We start from the raw sequence: 18784 nt of genomic DNA, 5'->3' as shown, positions 1-18784 counted from the left end.
ATACCCTATGTCTGAACTATTCAAGGTGAATATGAGAACCAGCCTTGCTGCAACATCCTCTCCTCTCTCTCTGGTTGTATCCCTAACATGTTGATGCATGAAGTTCTCCAATACAGTGTCCAACATCTTAGTCCTCCATGTTTCTGGTCCCCCATGTGGCTCTAGGTTTTCCCAGTCAATCTCTTTATGATTGAAATCCCCCATTATAAGCAATTTTGTCCTACCCATATGAGCCCTCCTGGCCACTTCAGCTAGTGTATCCACCATTGCCCTATTGCGCACATCATACTCTTCTCTTGTTCTCCTGCTATTAAGTGGTGGGTTATACATCACTGCTATCATCACCTTTGGACCCCCAGTCTGAAGTGTTCCTACAATGAAGTCGTCTGTTTCCCTTCTTTCCATTCCTCTCATCTCCTCTAAACTCCACTGATTTTTGATGAGCAATGCTACTCCTCCCCCTCCTCTGTTCTCTGTTTTTCCTCATAATCTGATATCCAGGTGGAAAGATTGCATCTGTTATCATCCCTGTAAGTTTTGTTTCTGTTCTTTGATGTTAGGTGATGCATCAATGATGCATTCTTGCCACTTTTCACTGGTGTAACGTACATTTAGCTTTCTTTCCATTGCTGTATTTTGGGAGATGGAAAAGGAAAGTGCATGCTGGGAGGGTGGGAGGCAGGGTGGAATATTATGGGAGGCTGCTGTGATTGTGGAATTAGTGCTTAGGAGGGTGGTGGCTATGGAGTGAGGTTCGTGTCTGTTTACCGTGTTTAGTTGATATGTGGTGACAGTGGTTGAGAGATTTCCGTAAGCATTTGTGTTTGATGTTCCCCCACAGGCTGAGCTTTCCTGTCTTGTCATTGCCTGTCCTGTCTCTCTTTCCTTCTACTGGTTTTGTCTTGCTCTCACTTTCAGTTGTTCCCTTTCCTTTCTTGTTCTGTCTCGATTGAGGTACACTTTTTGATAATCTGAAGAGTCTATTAACAGTGGTTTCTATTGTAGTATCCTGTTCCGTACCACATCTGACTTGCATGTTAAATTGATTGGTCGATTTTTTTCCCTCGAATATCCCCCAAGTCTGTGAAAATTTTCTACCTGACAGATATCCCTCTCTCCTGTTATTGCAATGATGTTCTTAATCTCTGTTTCCTCCCAATGCTTTCTTTCATCATAGGTCTGCCCTTCAGCCTCCTGAAGCCCCTGAATAATTATTGATCTCTCCCTCTCTTCTTCCCATTTCTTTTCCCTCTGTATCTCTGGATCTGATTTAAGCATCTCCTTTGCTGTTTCCCTAATCATGTCCCAGACACCCTGATGGCCTGATATTACTGCTGCAAAAGACTGATTAGCTCCATGCCTTCCTTCAGTCCCCTCACTGTCTGTTGATGTTGCCATTTCAGTCATTTTGCTCTTTTCGAACCTCATCTTTATAACCTGCTTCAGCACATCCATTTCTTCCTCCAGTCTCTTTATCTTTGCCTCAGCTACTACAGCTCGTGATTGCCACTTCGTGCTCTCTGCAGATATCTGCTCTTACATGTTATTGCAAAGCTCGTTTAACCTTTTTCCCCATTGTTGTTCCATTTTGTTCTTGAGCCGTTGTACCCATTCTTTCTTTTCCGACCAGCCATCATCAGTTCCCTTTCCTTTACGTCCTCCCTTTTGAGATCCCATTTTGTTTTCATCCTGTTGAGATGTTTTAGCTGTTTCAGCTTATCGCGAAAATTGTGTGTGTGGTGGAGGTTTATGAGCTGGTGTGTTAGGTTAGGTTTGTCTATGTGTATAATGTGTATACGTGTGTGTGTGTGTGTGTGTGTGTGTGTGTGTGTGTGTGTGTGTGTGTGTGTGTGTGTGTGTGTGTGTGTGTGTGTGTGTGTGTGTGTGTGTGTGTGTGTGTCTGTGTGTGTGTGTGTGTGTGTGTGTGTGTGTGTGTGTGTGTGTGTGTGTGTGTGTGTGTGTTCAATCACCTAACCTGCATACACACGTTTACTTTTTATTACAAAAATCTATTAGAAGCTGCTGTCATTGCCTCTCTATTTGTTATCGCAAAGTTCGTGAGAATGATGGCGCCACATGATCTCAATTTTGCCAGTTCTGCAGTAGATGTTTTATATTTCCTAGGTGTTCGAGTTTTGCTATCATGTTCGTTCCCTTTCTGACCACTCTGACAGTGGAAAAATATTTTTTAACATTCCAGTGACACGTATGTAGTTAACTTTCTGTTATGGCCTTATGTTCCTGTGTCCTTCCCCTTAAATTGTCTATTTCTGCCCTACTAATTCCTCTCATCTTTTTATATGTCGTTAAGGTGCCATCCCTAGTCCTTCCGTTTTCGAAAGATTAGCTACAAAAGTCACTGTTCATACTTAATTATTTCTTCCCTCCAGTTCATATCCCATTGCATTTTTATTTTTCCTGAGACTAGATTTTGTTCATTTGGAGGTTCCATGTTGGTGCCTTACACTCGTATATGGGCTTCGCATATGCTATAAATAATGCTGAGAGTGACAGCAAGTTGATATGCTTATGCCAGTTGCATGTTGCCAGCAAAAATTAATTGGTTGATGTGCGACTAAGGCAGTGTACCTCTACGGTGCTGTGTTCACTCAAAATTCCTTCACTGCCAGTTAAATTTAAAGTTATTACCCTTTCAAAAACCCATTCCTGACAAGTCATCCCCCAAATATCTGAACACATTCACTTCTTCCATACTCCCTCCCTTCAATGTGATATCCATTTTTTCTTTATCTAAATCATTTGATACCCTCTTTACCTTACTCTTATCCATGTTCACTTTCACCTTTCTACCTTTACACACCCTCCCAAACTCGTCCACTAACCTTTGCAACTTTTCTTCAGAATCTCCCAAATGGACAGTATCATCAGCAAAAAGTGAATGTCTCAACTCCCATTTTGTATTTGATTCCGAATAATTTAATCCCACCCCTCTCCCCAACATCCTAGCATTTACTTCTTTTACAACCCCATCTATAAATATGCCAAACAACCATGATGACATTACACATCCTTCTTTAAGACTTACTTTTACTGGGAAGTAATCTCGTTCTCTCCTACACACCCTAACCTGAGCCTCACTATCCTCATAAAAACTCTTTACAGCATTTTCCACATTGTTCTCTAATCCATTCTATCATAGGCCTTTTCTAAATCCATAAATGCAATGAAAACTTTACTATCTTTATCTAAATACTGTTCACATATGTGCTTCAATGTAAACACTTGATGTACACATCCCCTACCCATTCTAAAGCCTCCTTGTTGATCTGCAATCCTGCTGTCTTACCTCTAATTCTTTCATTAATAACCGTACCATACACTTTACCTGGTTACTCAGTAAACTTATTCCCCTATAATTTTTACAATCTCTTTTGACCCCTTTTCCCTGATATAAAAGAATTATACACGCTCTCCGCCAGTCCCTAGGTACCTTCCCCTCTTCCCTACATTTATTAAACAAAAATACCAACCACTCCAACACTATATCCTCCCCTGCTTTTAATATTTCTGTTATGATCCCGTCAGTTCCAGCTGCTTTACTCCGTTTCATTCTACGTAATGCCTCACGCACCTCCCCCACACTCACATCCTGTCCTTCTTCACTCTTAAAAGATGTTACCTCATTGGCCACTGCATGAAATTACTGCCTCCCTTTCTCCATCAACATTTTAAAGTTCCTCAAAATATTCCCGCCATCTTCTCAATACCTCCAGCTCCCCATCTACTAACTCCCCTTCTCTTTTTTTAATTGTTTAATTTATTCGTTCCCTAGGCTTTCATTACCCGTTTATCTCACTTCATTTTTTTTTCTTATTCTCAGCAAAATTTGTTGACAGTGACTCACTCACTCTATCATTTCCTCTCCTTTTGCACTCTCTCACAATTCTCTTGACCTTTCTTTTACTTTCCATATACTCCACCCTTCTTGTAACACTTCTGCTTTGAAAAAAATCTTTCTTTAGCGACCTTTTTCTCTTTTATAACACCCTTTCCCTCATCATTCCCCAAAAAATCACTCCTCTTTCGTTCTGCACCCACCCTCCTATAGCCAGAAACTTATGACCCACATTCCAACACTGCAACTACCCATACTTGCACCAGCCCACCTTTCTTCCAATAGTTGCTTATATCTCACCCTAACTTCCTCCTTCCTTAGTGTATACTCTTTCACCTCTCTTTTACTTCCTGTTGCCATTTTCCTTTTGCCCCATCTACCTCTTACTCTAACTGTAGCTACAACTTAATAATGATCCGGTAAATCAGTTGCCCCTCTGTAAACATGTACATCCTGGAGCCTACCAATCAACCTTTTATCCACCAATACATAATCTAACAAACTACTTTCATTACGTGCTATATTATATCTTGTATACTTATTTATCCTCTGTTCCATAAATTATGTATTACATATTACCAAACCTCTTTCTACACATAGTTTAATTAATGGCTCCCCATTTTCATTTACCCCTGGCACCCCAAATTTACCTACTACTCCCTCCACCATATTTTACCCACTTTAGCGTTTAGATCCCCAACCACAAGTACTCTCTTACTTGGTTCAAAACTCTCCACGCACTCACTAAACATTTCCCAAAATCTCTGTCTCTCCTCTACACTTCTCTCTGCTCCAGGTGCATAAACACTTACTATAACCCACTTTTCACATCCATATCTCATTTTACTGCATATAATCCTTGAATTTATACATTTATATTCTCTCTTTTCCTGCCGTAATTTATCCTTCAACATTATTGCTGCTCCTTCTTTAGCTCTAACACTATTAGAAACCTCTCCTAATTCCATTTATTTCTTCCCACTGAAATTCACCTACCTCGTTCAGCTTTGTTACACTTAGAACCAAGACATCCAACTTCTTTTCATTCATAACATCTGCAATCACCTCTTTCTTATCCTTCCCTCTACATCCACGCACTTTGAAGCATCCCACCTTGACGGTTTTCTTCTTATTTTTATTAATCTATAGAGGATAAAGGGTTACTAGCACATTGCTCTCGGCATTTTAGTTGACTCTTACAACACGCATGGCTTACGGAGGAAAGATTTTTATTCCACTTCCCCATGGATGTGAAAGGAAAAGTAAAAAGAGCAAAAACTATTAAGACAAAATCAAAGAAAACTCAGATGAGTATGTATACATAAACGTGTACATGCATGTGTACTGTGACCTAAGTGCAAGTACGAGAAACAAGACGTACTTGAAATAATGCCTGTTTATGAGACAGAAAAAAGGCACCAGTAATCCTACCCTCATGTAAAACAATTACAGGCTTCGTTTTACACTCACTTGGTTGGACGGTAGTACCTCCCTGGGCGGTTGCTGTCTACCAACCTACAACCCGAAATTATTATAGTTATATATTTATATTATATATGTTTTATATTTATTATATTTATATATTTATATTATATATATTTTATATTTATTGTATTTATATATTCATTATTATATTTATATATATTTTTTATTAATACACAGGTTGTGTCCCAAAGAGGCAGGGTGACACAGAAAAGCACAGACCTTGTACTTCCCAGCTCCAGGACTCAAGCCCGGCTAACCATTTTTCTCTGAATAAATTCATAAATGTTACTTTGCTCACACTCCAACAGCACTCAAGTCATAAAAACCATTTACCTCCACTCACTCCTATCACTCTTACGCATGTTTGCTGGAAGTCTATGATGCCCTTCGCACACAAAGCATCAGAAGAACGACGACCCGTACCCTGCTTCCCTCCGCTACAGATTTATGAATTCTCCAAGTCATTCTAATTCGTTCCATCTTCTCTAACCATCTTGATTGCTAGCGTACTCAGCTCACACAATGAGATCCCGGGGTCGATCCCCAGTACGGGTGACAACATTAGGATGAGTTTCTTTAAGACACCTGCTGTCGATGTTCACTTATCAGTAAAATAGGTACCTGGGTGTTAGTCAACTGTTTGGGTCGCATCATGAGACAAAATTGACCCAAAGTGCCCGAAATGCTCTGCATAATAAGGGCTTTCTGAGTAATAGTATGTCACCAATGTCAGCTAGACTTGTATACCATGTACAAGTACTTGTAGAAATAAAAAAATATAATTATTATTATTATTATTATTATTATTATTATTATTATTATTCAGCCCTCCGGATAATACTTTTGAAAAACCTGCAACTCTTCCCGTCTCCAAGGTACGGATTCGCTGCATAGTATTCACACCACACATTGCTCTTAGACACGAGGACTACAGCGTTCTCTTTGGTGCAGCATTCAACACCAATACTTCACACCCATATATGAACGTTGGTACTACTACATTCTGATACATTTCCCGTTTTCCTTCCATGGATAACCCTTTTTGTCTCCACAGACTCTCAGTGCACCATTCATCTTTTTGTTTACCTCGTTTATCATAGATCCATCTGCTAAAAAGCTCACTTCTAAATATCTGAATGCATTCACTTCATCCATACTCCCTCCTTCCAGTCTTATATCCAGTCTTTTATCACCTCAGTTTTTTTGTTATCCTTATCAACTTGCTCTTTCCTATGTTCACTTTTAGTTTCCTTCTTTTACATTCCCTCCCCAACTCGACCACGAACTTCTGTAGCTTCTCTTCAGAATCTCGCAAAAGCACAGTGTCATCAGTAAAAAACAACTGTAACAACTCCCACTTTGTGTTAGATTCTTTATTATTTAATCTGACACTTCTTGTCAACACCTGAGAATTCAGTTTTTTACAGCCCCATATATAAATATTTTGAACAACCATGGTAATATCATGCAACCCTGCTTAAGGCCTACTTTTACTGTAAAATAAATTCCCTCTCTCATAAATACCCTAACTTAAATGCAACGAAACCCACTTAGCCCTTATCTAAATACTGCTCATTGTAAACACTTGGTCTACATATCCACTACCCTTCTTAAAGCCTCCTTGTTCTCTTAACCTCACTTTTTGTCTCTATATACTGCTCCCTTCTTATAATCACTTTGAAAAACTCTCATATACCAACTTTTTCTCTCTTTCTACTCTCTCTTCCCTCTGTCATCCACCCTCCTATATTCACAAACTTCTACTGAACACTCTACTACTGTATTTTTAAATCTACCTCAGACCTCTTCAACCACATTGACTATACTCTCACTAGCCCATCTTTCTACCATTATTTGTTTATGTCTTACCTTAACTACCTCCTTTTTTAGTGTATAAATCTTCACCTCTCTCTTACTTTCTGATACCATTTTCCTCGTACCCCCATCTACCTTTTATTCTCACTGTAGCTACAACTAAAAACTGTCTGTTGCTCCTCTATAAACATGAACATCCTGTAGTCTACCCATCAACCTTTTATCCATCAATACATAATCCAGCAAACTGTCGTTACGCACCTATACCATATTTCGTATACTTGTTTATCCTTTTTTGTTTTAAATAAGTATTACTTATTATTGCACCTCTTCCTATACATAGATCAATCAAAGGCCCCTGGTTATCATTTACCCCTGGCACCAGAAACTTAGCTACCACTCCCACTCTGGCATTCAGGTCCCCTACCACAATTACTCTCTCATTTGATTCAACTCCCTAAACACTCAACATTTCCCAAAATCTTACTCTCTTTCCATTACATTTCTCTCTTCTCTAAGTGCATAACACTTACCATAACTCACCTTTCGCATACGACCCACATTTTAATCAACATAATCCTTGAACTTTTACATATATATTCTCATTGCTACCCTTTCCTTTTGCTCTATCTCTCTCAGATACTCCTAACCTAATCACATTTATTTCTCCGCACTTCGTTACTAGCCCATTATTCCTGGCATATTTGTCGCCTCTTACGTCAAGCTTAGCTTACAGAGGAAAGATTCTTATCCCCAGGAAGATATATGACACTTTCTCTCGCCATACCGTTCACTCTTACATGAAATAGTACCAATCCCAGCAATGGCTCTTGTGGAACCCCACTCGTCACACTTGTCCACCCCGACACTTCCAGTAGGACAATCACTCGTTGCTTTCATCCTGTTAAGTATTCTTTGATTCACTGTAGTGCTTTCCCTCAAAATATGCAGTTAGCACACATCTTTCGTTCTCTGTGTCTCTCGGTCTGTGTCTGTCTGTCTGTGTGTTTGAATATTTGTCCGTCTGTCTGTCTGTCTATCTGTCTATCTGCCTGTCAGTCTCTATCTCTCTCTCTCCCTTCTACACAAGGTTTAACAAAGTTAGGTTTAGGGTTCCTAATTCTATTTACAAGCTAAGTGCTATTACCAACATCAGCTCATTTAAAAGCCTTTTGACTGTTGAGATATATTTGCATGGAACAGGATGAAGTTCGAACCATCTGTAGGCCAGCAATTTAATTTGGTCAACTGATTTTATATCGTTGGTATTGTTATACTGCACGAACATTTTGCAGACGCGAATCATCCTAGGAAGATATGATCTCAGGAGAAGCGATATTCTTGAGAAGGGTACGGTGAGAGTATAGGTGCTGTTTTCTGCCTTGTTGTGTAGCTCATTTCTCGCTGTCCAAGGAGTGGAGCCAAATGTGGTACTTTGACAAAATTGGCCTTGTATATAACAGTAAGGCCACCCACCTCCCTTCCTTGGACGTTCTACTGATATAACAGATTTGTCCAGGTTGAGCCCAGGCGAGAAATGAGCCTTCTTGCTCTGTTCTCTATTGTCTCTCTCTCTCTCTCTCTCTCTCTCTCTCTCTCTCTCTCTCTCTCTCTCTCTCTCTCTCTCTCTCTCTCTCTCTCTCTCTCTCTCTCTCTCTCTCTCTCTCTCCCTCTCTCTCTCTCTGTACCTTATTTAGCCAGTAATCCTTATTTCCTACTGCATCCTGCAGGACGAAGCCATCGTTCACTCACCAGAGGACGGGATCCTGATCAGCGGCAACAGTTTGGCAATTCGAGGAGTAACGCGTCATCAGGCGGGGCCTTACATGTGCTCAGCTTCCAATGTCGAGGGAGATGCTCACAGCCCACCGCTGAACCTCTCAGTTAATTGTAAGTGCTTATGACTCTCCCTTAATTGCTTCAGTGAACCTCTTCACACTACTTGTCTCTCACTTAATTATTACAATGAACCACTTAATTATACTGGCCCTTTCATTTGTTTTTCCAATGAGCCTTTTAACTACATTGTTCTCTCTACTAATTGTTCCAAGGAGCCTTTTGACTATACTGACGTTGCAGTTATTTGCTCCTTCAAGCCTTTTAATTCTCTTTAATCTCTATTGACCTCTCTGTCAGTTCTTTTAATGAGTCTCTTAACTTTATTGGAATCTCAGTAAATAGTTCCTGCAAGGTTATTGCTGTCTTCACTGCAATATGGTCGCTTAGAAAACGAGTGGCACTGTCTATTGACAGCTTCGTCTTTCAGTGATTTAATAGTGTTGCTCTATACGCTCTTCACTGCTGAACTGTTTTCTTTGCGCAATGGTCACTAAGAACTGCCATTAAAATGAGCATTATTATAAATGTATTGATGCTGCGTTAAACCTGAAAGATTTATTCAGCACTACTTAGGAAAAAGAGATAACGAAAGGGAGGTAGTTCTTGTATACACCTCTCATACACCTTTCTCATTGTGCACATGGGGAATTCCTAATTAGTATCTTCCTGATTATTCTATGTTCTTTAATACTACCTGTATATCAGATCTCTTCAGGACAATGTGCTAGCATGATCCTTAGGTTCTCGTTGATAGGCAGCTCTAACAGGTTCTTTCTTGGTGGTGTTACCCCAGGTATAATATTTAGTGGGTATTCTTGGCTGTTATCACGAAATAGCAACCTTGATGCAGTCTCAAAGATTTTCGCAATCTCATCCGAGTGATACGGACGGTAGATACTCAAAACTCTCAGGAACTCTGTAAGGAGCACTCTTCAAGCATTACAAATCTCTTTCGAAGTTTACCGCATATGGCAGGATTTGATGAAATAACTTATCACATGCCTGGTGCTCACGGGTATGGGATTCACAGCTTAGGTTCCGCTAGGCGCCCGTGCTTGATATATATATATATATATATATATATATATATATATATATATATATATATATATATATATATATATATATATATATATGTGTATATATATATATATATATATATATATATATATATATATATATATATATATATATATATATATATATATATATATATATATATATATATATGTCGTGCCGAATAGGCAGAATTTGCGATCTTGGCTTAAATAGCAACGCTCATCTTGCCATGTAGGACAAGTGAAAATTTGTGTATGCAATAATTTCGCCAAAATCATTCTGAACCTAACGAAAAAAATATATTTGATTGTGTTTGTTTAGTACTAAATTATTGTAAACATATTTAAAATATATTTAGTTGGGTTAGGCTAAAATAAATTGCTCTTGTTATAATAAGGTTAGGTAAGTTTTCTAAGATTCTTTTGGTGCAAAATTAAAAATTTTTACATCAACATTAATGAAAAAAATATATCTTTAAACGTATAAGAGAAAATTTTAGACAGGACTTAATTTTAAATGAGTTCTTGCTAATTAACCAGTTTTACATATTCGGCACGACATATATATATATATGCAAAACAACCACTCTGAAAGAATAGAGAAATTCAAAGCGCTCTCGTGACTACTCACATTATCAAGGAACTATGAAAGTGAAGCATCCAAGGAAGCTATATAAGGGGTCCGGCCAGCACCTCACTATCAGATCCCACAACGGTTAAACACGTGACACGCGGCGAGCCAACTTGGATAGGTCCCTTGCACAACTCACCCCCAAGCTATTCTACCCAAGAAAATTTAAAAATTATTTGTCCAGTGTATTATTAAATTCTTCCCAAATTCTATTAATTATAAATGGATCTAATTTATATAAACCAAAGGAAATATTCATATTATTGTCAAAACTGCTTTTTATGAAACAAGATTCAATTATATTCCTGTCGACCATGGACTTGCTTGATACTACTTTCTCAACTTTTTGAAAATCAATTGGGTGGTTTAAATCTCTTACATGAATAAATAGAGCATTGGAATCTTGTCCAGTTCTAATGCTATATTTATGTTGTTTTAATCTTAGTTCGAGATTTTTACCAGTTTGACCGTAATAAACTTTATCGCAAATGTTACAAGGAATCTTATAGACACATCCATCAGCATTTTGGGGGGAATTCTATATCAAATTTTTTTTACTGTATCAAGATTTTTGAATACAACTTTAATATTAAAAGTCTTAAGAAGAGAAGGCATATCAACCAAGTTTTCATGGTAAGGGAGAACCAACATATTTTTAGTTGAATAAGGCTGGTTGCCCCTTTTTGGATTATAAAAAGTGTTTCTAGCAACTTTAAAAGATTTATCAATTACATTTCTTGGGTATTTTAAATCATTACCTATTTCATAAATTTTGGATATTTCCTCATCTATGAACTCAGGACTACAAATTCGTAAAGCTCTCAAAAACATTGATGAGAAAACAGACAGTTTGACTCTATCTTGATGCGAGGAAAAATAGTGGACATAGGAACAGTTATTTGTAGGTTTTCTGTAAATTTTAAATTTGAATTCATTATTACCCTTAATAATTAAAACATCTAGAAAAGGCAATGAGTTATTTTCTTCAAACTCAACAGTAAAGTTTATAGAATGGGCTAAGCTATTTAATTTTCCAAGAAAATGGTGTATATCTACATTTTTGGGCATAAGACACAAAATATCATCAACATATCTGAACCATTTAGCTCTATTAGGGAGGATTGTGTTAAGCAACCTTGTTTCAAAAAATTCCATGTATAGGTTACTAAGATCAGGTGAAAGAGGATTTCCCATTGCCATACCAAACTTCTGAGTGTAAAACTTATCATTAAATACAAATTTTGCATCAACAATGCAAAGTTTAATAAGTTTAATGATAGTAGGAACTGGCAATGGTAAATCATAGTTAACGAGTTCTTCAGATAAGAAACTTAATAAATCATCAACATGAACTTTCGTAAACAAGGAAGTAACATCAAAACTAACCATGTTAAAATCATTTAAGTCAGTCAAGGAGCTTAATTTATCAACCAAGTGTATGTTGTTTTTAACATTAAAGTTAGAAATTTTGCCAACAATAGGGCTCAAAATATCAACAAGCCATTTGGATAATTTATATGAAACTGATCCTTAGGAGCTAATAACTGGTCTGACTGGATTCCCTGGTTTGTGTGTTTTTATTAGTCCATACATGTAAGGTAAAGATGGATTAGTGGAAGTAAATTGTTTGACTAATTCATCTTTGCCTTTCAGTAGAAGTTTTATTGTTTTATTGAAATTGCTGTTAACGGTTTCTAGGGGATTTTTCCTAAGTTTAGAATAGGTTTCAGTATCATCTAAGAGATTATTCATTTTTTCTTAGTAATCATTTTCTTTCATAATTACTATTGCATTTATTTTTAGTAAGGCGCAAATTTTTATTGTTATTAAGTGTATCATAAGACTTGAAGAATCTTTGAGGGCAATTGGGAATGTTTGGTTTTAACATAGAGCTATATACCATTCCTTTACTAATATTAATTTCATCAGAGGATAAATCAGAAAATTTTTCAAAGTTACAAAAGGCTTTTGCAATTTCAACATTATTAAGTTTTTTTGAAGTTGCAAAACTTAGGCCAAAACCTAGAGCAGCAGTTGTATGTTTGTCTAAAATTTCATCTGATAAGTTAATTACAAAATTGTTATTAGCATGCTTTGTCCAATCACTATTTTCAATTAAAATGTCTAATTTTCTTTGTAGTTTGTTCTTGAGTTCATTACAAATTCTTCTGAGTTTATTATAGCAATGATCCAACATACTGTGTTTCCATTCTGATGGAATGGCCTGATTAAAAGAGTATTTTTTGTTTCTCAATATTTTGAATGCTTCCTTCTCCTGTATTTTAGTTATTTCAATATGTTTCTGAAGAATAATTCTCATAAAATCATCAAAAGGACGATCTCTCATGTCAAGGAGTCTATTGGGTAAAAGAGACTTGGGCAGAACTTGTTCATTTAAACAATTTTTAAAAAAATTAAGTCGAATTTTTAACTAGTGGGACTTGATCAGTGCAGAAGAAAACTGTGAAACAAAAGATATATGATTAGGAAAGCTTATCGAGAACATTCTGAAGAGTCGTGTGGTATCCAGTAATGCAATAAGATCACAGTGAACAGGTGATTTCAAAATATGCAAAACAACCACTCTGAAAGAATAGAGAAATTCCAAGCGCTTTCGTGACTACTCACATTATCAAGGAACTATGAAAGTGAAGCATCCAAGGAAGCTATATAAGGGGTCCGGCCAGCACCTCACTATCAGATCCCACAACGGTTAAACACGTGACGCGCGGCGAGCCAACTTGGATAGGTCCCTTGCACAACTCACCCCCAAGCTATTCTACCCAAGAAAATTTAAAAATTATTTGTCCAGTGTATTATTAAATTCTTCCCAAATTCTATTAATTATAAATGGATCTAATTTATATAAACCAAAGGAAATATTCATATTATTGTCAAAACTGCTTTTTATGAAACAAGATTCAATTATATTCCTGTCGACCATGGACTTGCTTGATACTACTTTCTCAACTTTTTGAAAATCAATTGGGTGGTTAAAATCTCTTACATGAATAAATAGAGCATTGGAATCTTGTCCAGTTCTAATGCTATATTTATGTTGTTTTAATCTTAGTTCGAGATTTTTACCAGTTTGACCGTAATAAACTTTATCGCAAATGTTACAAGGAATCTTATAGACACATCCATCAGCATTTTGGGGAGAATTCTATATCAAATTTTTTTTTACTGTATCAAGATTTTTGAATACAACTTTAATATTAAAAGTCTTAAGAAGAGAAGGCATATCAACCAAGTTTTCATGGTAAGGGAGAACCAACATATTTTTAGTTGAATAAGGCTGGTTGTCCCTTTTTTGGATTTTAAAAAGTGTTTCTAGCAACTTTAAAAGATTTATCAATTACATTTCTTGGGTATTTTAAATCATTGTTGATGCAAAATTTGTATTTAATGATAAGTTTTACACTCAGAAGTTTGGTATGGCAATGGGAAATCCTCTTTCACCTGTTCTAAGTAACCTATACATGGAATTTTTTGAAACAAGGTTGCTTAACACAATCCTCCCTAATAGAGCTAAATGGTTCAGATATGTTGATGATATTTTGTGTCTTATGCCCAAAAATGTAGATATACACCATTTCCTTGGAAAATTAAATAGCTTAGCCCATTCTATAAACTTTACTGCTGAGTTTGAAGAAAATAACTCATTGCCTTTTCTAGATGTTTTAATTATTAAGGGTAATAATGAATTCAAATTTAAAATTTACAGAAAACCTACAAATAACTGTTCCTATGTCCACTATTCTTCCTCTCATCAAGATAGAGTCAAACTGTCTGTTTTCTCATCAATGTTTTTGAGAGCTTTACGAATTTGTTGTCCTGAGTTCATAGATGAGGAAATGTCCAAAATTTATGAAATAGGTAATGATTTAAAATACCCAAGAAATGTAATTGATAAATCTTTTAAAGTTGCTTGAAACACTTTTTATAATCCAAAAAGGGGCAACCAGCCTTATTCAACTAAAAATATGTTGGTTCTCCCTTACCATGAAATTTGGTTGATATGCCTTCTCTTCTTAAGACTTTTAATATTAAAGTTGTATTCAAAAATCTTGATACAGTAAAAAAACTTTTGATAAAGAATTCCCCCCAAAATGCTGATGGATGTGTCTATAAGATTCCTTGTAACATTTGCGATAAAGTTTATTACGGTCAAACTGGTAAAAATCTCGAACTAAGATTAAAACAACATAAATATAGCATTAGAACTGGACAAGATTCCAATGCTCTATTTATTCATGTAAGAGATTTTAACCACCCAATTGATTTTCAAAAAGTTGAGAAAGTAGTATCAAGCAAGTCCATGGTCGACAGGAATATAATTGAATCTTGTTTCATAAAAAGCAGTTTTGACAATAATATGAATATTTCCTTTGGTTTATATAAATTAGATCCATTTATAATTAATAGAATTTGGGAAGAATTTAATAATACACTGGACAAATAATTTTTAAATTTTCTTGGGTAGAATAGCTTGGGGGTGAGTTGTGCAAGGGACCTATCCAAGTTGGCTCGCCTCGTGTCACGTGTTTAACCGTTGTGGGATCTGATAGTGAGGTGCTGGCCGGACCCCTTATATAGCTTCCTTGGATGCTTCACTTTCATAGTTCCTTGATAATGTGAGTAGTCACGAAAGTGCTTGGAATTTCTCTATTCTTTCAGAGTGGTTGTTTTGCATATTTTGAAATCACCTGTTCACTGTGATCTTATTGCATATATATATATATATATATATATATATATATATATATATATATATATATATATATATATATATATATATATATATATATATAAGCACTGATCTCTGGTTGAAGGAGACTCGAACCTACGAACCTTAGGACAAGGTACGCAATGCTTTACCAATCTACCCACACTGGACAATACCTTGGCGTGTAGTTTGCCTTGGATCAAACGTGTAGCGCAAGCTACACGCCAAGGTATTGTCCATTGTGGGAAGATTATTAAAGCACTGCGTACCTTGTCCTAAGGTTCGTAGGTTCGAGTCTCCTTCAGCCAGAGATCAGTGTTTGTGTATATTTCACCTGCTCTCGCGAATTCCTTGCATTGTTCCAATCTCTAGTAAGGCTGATGCATGCATGGGATGAGATGAAAAGCTGTAAGCCTTCTCCCTGAAAGCTGGCTGCCTTGGATCAAACGTGTAGCGCAAGCTACACGCCAAAGTATTGTCCAGTGTGGGTAGATTGGTAAATCATGCGTACCTTGCCCTATGGTTCGTAGGTTCGAGTCTCCTTCAGCCAGAGATCAGTGTTTGTGTATATTTCGCCTGCTCTTGCGAATTCCTTGCATAATATATATATATATATATATATATATATATATATATATATATATATATATATATATATATATATATATATATATAATGTCGTGCCGAATAGGCAGAACTTGCGATCTTGACTTAAATAGCAACGCTAATCTTGCCATAGCGTGAGATATAAGCAACTATTCGCACAAAAGTGGGGTAGTGCAAATATGGATAGTCGGGGAAGGTGGGGCTTGAAGAGGGATGGGATAGTTTTAAAAATGCAGTATTAGAATGTGGGGCAGATGTTTGTGGCTACAGGAGGGTGGGTGCAGAAGGAAAGAGAAATGATTGGTGGAATGAGGTAAAGGGTGCAAGAAAAACGAGAAAAAAGTAGCTTATGAGAGGTTTTTCAAAGTAGAAGTGATGTGAGAAGAGCAGAGTATATGGAGAGTAAAAGAAAGGTGAAGAGAATGGTGAGAGAATGCAAAAGGAGAGCAGATGATAGAATGAGAGAGGCACTGTCTAGAAATTTTGCTAAGAGTAAGAAAAAAATTAGAGATAATCAAGTTAGGAAAACCTAAGGAAAGAATGGATTTCTCAGTTAAAAACAGAGAAGGGCAGTTAGTAGATGGGGAGCTGGAGGTATTGGATAGATGGCGGGAATATTTTGAGGAACTATTATATGTTGATAAAGAAAGGAAGGCAGTAATTTCATGCACTGGCCAGGGAATTATAACAACTTTTAGGAGTGAAGAAGAGCACGATGTGAGTGTGGGGGAGGTGAGTGAGGCATTACGTAGAATGAAAGGGGGTAAAGCAGCTGGAACTGACGGGATCATGACAGAAATGTTAAAAAGCAGGGGGAGGAATATAGTGTCGGAGTGGTTGGTATTTTTGTTTAATAAATGTATGAAAGAGAGGAAGGTATCTAGGGATTGGCAGAGAGCATGTATAGTTCCTTTCTATAAAGGAAAGGGGGACAAAAGAGATTGTAAAAAATAGAGCAGAATACGTTTACTGAGTATACCAAGTAAAATGTATGGCAGGGTTATTATTGAAAGAATTAGAGGTAAAACAGAGAGCAAGACTGCAGATGAACAAAGGAGGCTGTAGAATAACAAAAGAAGGCACAATACCGTGACTGAAACGATACACAAATAACCCGCTACACAACTTTCCTTGTATGAATCTTAGCCCTGGCATCGTCTATGTAGATGCCTTCCTTTCTCACTACACTGTAAAATGCTCCAAACTTCAGAACACCCGTGACTTAACCTGATTCCTTCTTATTCTTATTCTCCCTCTTCCCCTTTCCTCTTTCCTTTTTCTCATTTGGGTTGTCTTTCTTCTGCCTTGAGTATCTGTTCCTTCTTTATTTGTTTTTTATTTATTTACTTTTCCCCTATCTATGTTCTTGCTCTTACCCTCTGTGGGCACCTAGCTCCCTTGCAGTGCTCCTCTTTCTTAGATTTTGACTGGCTCCTCCTTCTTACTACCTCTCTCACTACTACTACGACCTTCTACATCCACCACTAGTACTACCACCTCCCGGCTATATATACCTCTCCCTCTCTTCTTTTCGTTAGTGTGACTTTGTAAATGGTCCAAGTCGGACCGAAACGTCGTCGTAAGCTCCTCTCTTCTATGTGCGGGTTATTTGTGTAGACTGTACAATGGATAGGGGATGTGTAGATCAAGTGTTTACATTGAAGCATATTTGTGAACAGTATTTAGATAAAGGTAGGGAAGTTTCCATTGAATTTATGGATTTAGAAATGGCATATGACAGAGTGGATGGGGGAGCAAAGTGGAAGATGTTGAAAGTGTATGGAATAGGTAGTAAGTTACTAGATGTTGTTAAGAGTTTTTATGAGGATAATGAGGCTTAGGGTGTGTAGGAGAAGTAGGTCTTAGACAGGGATGTGTAATGTCACCATGGTTGTTTAACATATTTATAGATGGTGTTGTAAAAGTAGTAGATGCTAAGGTGTTGGGGAGAGGGCTAGGATTAAATTATGGGGAATCAAATAGAAAATGGGAGTCGACACAATTACTTTTTGCTGATGATACTGTGTTTTTGGGGGATTCCAAATAAAAAGTTGCAAAGGTTAGTAGACGAGTATTGGAGGGTGTGTAAAGGTAGAAAGTTGGAATTGAATATAGATAAGGGTAAGGTGATGAGGGTATCAAACGATTTAGGTAAAGAAAAACTTGGATATCACATTGGAGAGAGGGAGTATGGAAAAAGTGAATGCTTTCAGATATTTGGGAGTTGACTTGTCAGCGGATGGGTTAATGATGGATAAGGTTAAGCATAGAATTGAAGGAAAAAAAAGTGAGCGGTACGTTGACGTATCTGTGTAGACAAGAAACATTATCCATGAAGGCAAAGAAGGGAATGTACGAGAGTATAGTGGCACCAGTGCTCTTATATAGGTTTGAAGCATGGGTTGTAAACGCTGCAGCGAGGAGGCGGCTGGAGGCAGTGGAGATGTCCTGTACAAGGGCAACGTATGGTGTGAATATTTTGTAGAGAATTCGCATTGTGGAATTACTAAAAGTGTAAATCAAAGGGCTGAAGAGGGGATGTTGAGATGGTATGGTCATATAGAGTGAACTGAACGAAGTAGAATGACTTGGAGAGCATATAAATCTGTATTGGAAGGAAGGCTGGGTAGGGGTCGGCCTGGAAAAGGTTGGAGGGAGGGGGTAAAGGAGGTTTTGTGGGCGAGGGGCTTGGTCTTCCAGCAAGCGTGTGTGAGCGTGTTAGGAGTGAATGGAGACGAATGGATTTTGGGAACTGATGAGCTGTT

The 18784-nt window shown here is 37.3% G+C and overlaps 1 protein-coding gene across 1 annotated transcript in view; it reads left to right on the top strand.

The window, feature by feature from the left end:
* LOC128686032 (protein turtle-like) overlaps positions 1 to 18784 on the top strand; it is a 660191-nt gene that overhangs the window by 507623 nt on the left and 133784 nt on the right. The window contains exon 10 of the mRNA XM_070083444.1: positions 8887 to 9046. Within this exon, the coding sequence (XP_069939545.1) occupies positions 8887 to 9046 (160 nt within the window). The remainder of the gene's footprint in view (positions 1 to 8886; positions 9047 to 18784) is intronic.

The sequence above is a fragment of the Cherax quadricarinatus genome, chromosome 9, assembly GCF_038502225.1.
Source record: "Cherax quadricarinatus isolate ZL_2023a chromosome 9, ASM3850222v1, whole genome shotgun sequence".
NCBI classification, from domain to species: domain Eukaryota; kingdom Metazoa; phylum Arthropoda; class Malacostraca; order Decapoda; family Parastacidae; genus Cherax; species Cherax quadricarinatus.
The sequence above is the reverse complement of the archived record's forward strand: the minus strand, read 5'-3'. Positions and strand labels throughout refer to the sequence as shown.